The 1346-nt window shown below is 44.8% G+C and overlaps 1 protein-coding gene across 1 annotated transcript in view; it reads right to left on the reverse strand.

Moving 5' to 3' along the window:
* LOC308153944 (actin filament-associated protein 1-like 1) overlaps window positions 1–1005 on the reverse strand; it is a gene marked incomplete at both ends in the record, with an annotated part of 17003 nt that extends 15998 nt beyond the window's left edge. Inside the window, 2 exons of the mRNA XM_080527127.1 lie at window positions 390–478; window positions 945–1005. Coding sequence (XP_080383253.1) covers window positions 390–478; window positions 945–1005 — 150 coding nt within the window. The remainder of the gene's footprint in view (window positions 1–389; window positions 479–944) is intronic.
* Window positions 1006–1346: the final 341 nt, after the last annotated feature.

A 1346-nucleotide genomic window follows, 5' to 3' on the forward strand; every position in this document is an offset into this window, starting at 1 on the left:
GGCCTTGTTCTAACAGTTTAAACACTCTGCAGCTGGAAGGACACCATCTGTCTAGCTGCCATCTGTCTGGTATATCTGTCTCTCCATCCTTTCCTAACACACGTCTGGTGATAACGATACAACAGCTTCGGTTACGTACGGCTCGCTTTCAGAAGAGAGTTATTCGACGGGTGCCGTGGTGGAAAACTAAGATGATACTGACAAGAGAGTGTGTGTGTGTGTGTGTGTGTGCGTGTGTGTGTGTGTGTGTGTGTGATAGACAAAACCACCAACGCCAGCCTGCACACACACGCGCGCACACAGAGACACATAGGGGACACGGATGCGCACATACACACACACACACACACACACACACACAGGCACAATGTTTACAATGCTGTTTTTACCTGTTTTGAAGGGACGGTCTCGTCTGTGCGTGTGCCCTGTTCTGGTTTCTGCTCCTCTGTGACGTCGTTCAGCTCCCCCAGGTCACAGTCTGTAGAGACACAGCAGCAGAGACAGAAACACTCTCAGAGTAAAACAACGACAGAGTAGAAGTATTCCTTTCGCTAGCATATCAGCCCAATAGAGCTCTCAGGTCTTCTGACGCTGGTTTTCTCTGTGTACCACATGTACAAAAGAAGAGATTTGGTGAGGCTGCATTCTCATTTTATGCACCCAGATTGTGGAATGCACTGCCAGTTTACATTAGGGATGCAACCTCAGCAAATAATGTTCATGTCAAGACTAAAAACCCATCTTTTTAATATTGCCTTTTATTGCGATTAAATTATTAAATTATGATTATATAATGATTGGAGCACTTTGAGCTGCAACGTTTGCAGGAAAGCGCTATACAAACAAAAGCAATTATTATTATTATTATTATTATTATTATTAATATAGACATACTGTTGCAGTCAATATATTGGAGACATATATTGGATATGCAGTAGACTCACCGAAGGTTTCAAAGAGGGATTCCACAAAGCTGGTGCCGTTTCTGTACACTGATGTGTTCATGTAAATGTAGTCAGTTCTTGTCACTGGGGATAGACACACACACACACACACACACACACACACACAGATGCACAGGCACACGCACACACACACACACACACACACACACACACACACACACACACAAACCACAAACATCAAGAAGGATGTTTGTATCTCTTACTTTGCTTTTTCTGTCTCTTCATTTTGGCCTCTGTCTCTCTGCCTAAATGGATTTCTGTCTGTCTGTCTGTGTGTGTGTCTGTCTGTCTGCCTGTCTGTGTGTCTGTGTGTCTGTCTGTCGGTCTGCCTGCCTACCTGCTTTCCTTCCTGCCTGCCTGCCTGCCTGTGTGTCTGTGTGT

The sequence above is a fragment of the Nansenia antarctica genome (genome assembly GCF_963989245.1).
Source record: "Nansenia antarctica genome assembly, chromosome: 3".
Taxonomy (NCBI): domain Eukaryota; kingdom Metazoa; phylum Chordata; class Actinopteri; order Argentiniformes; family Microstomatidae; genus Nansenia; species Nansenia antarctica.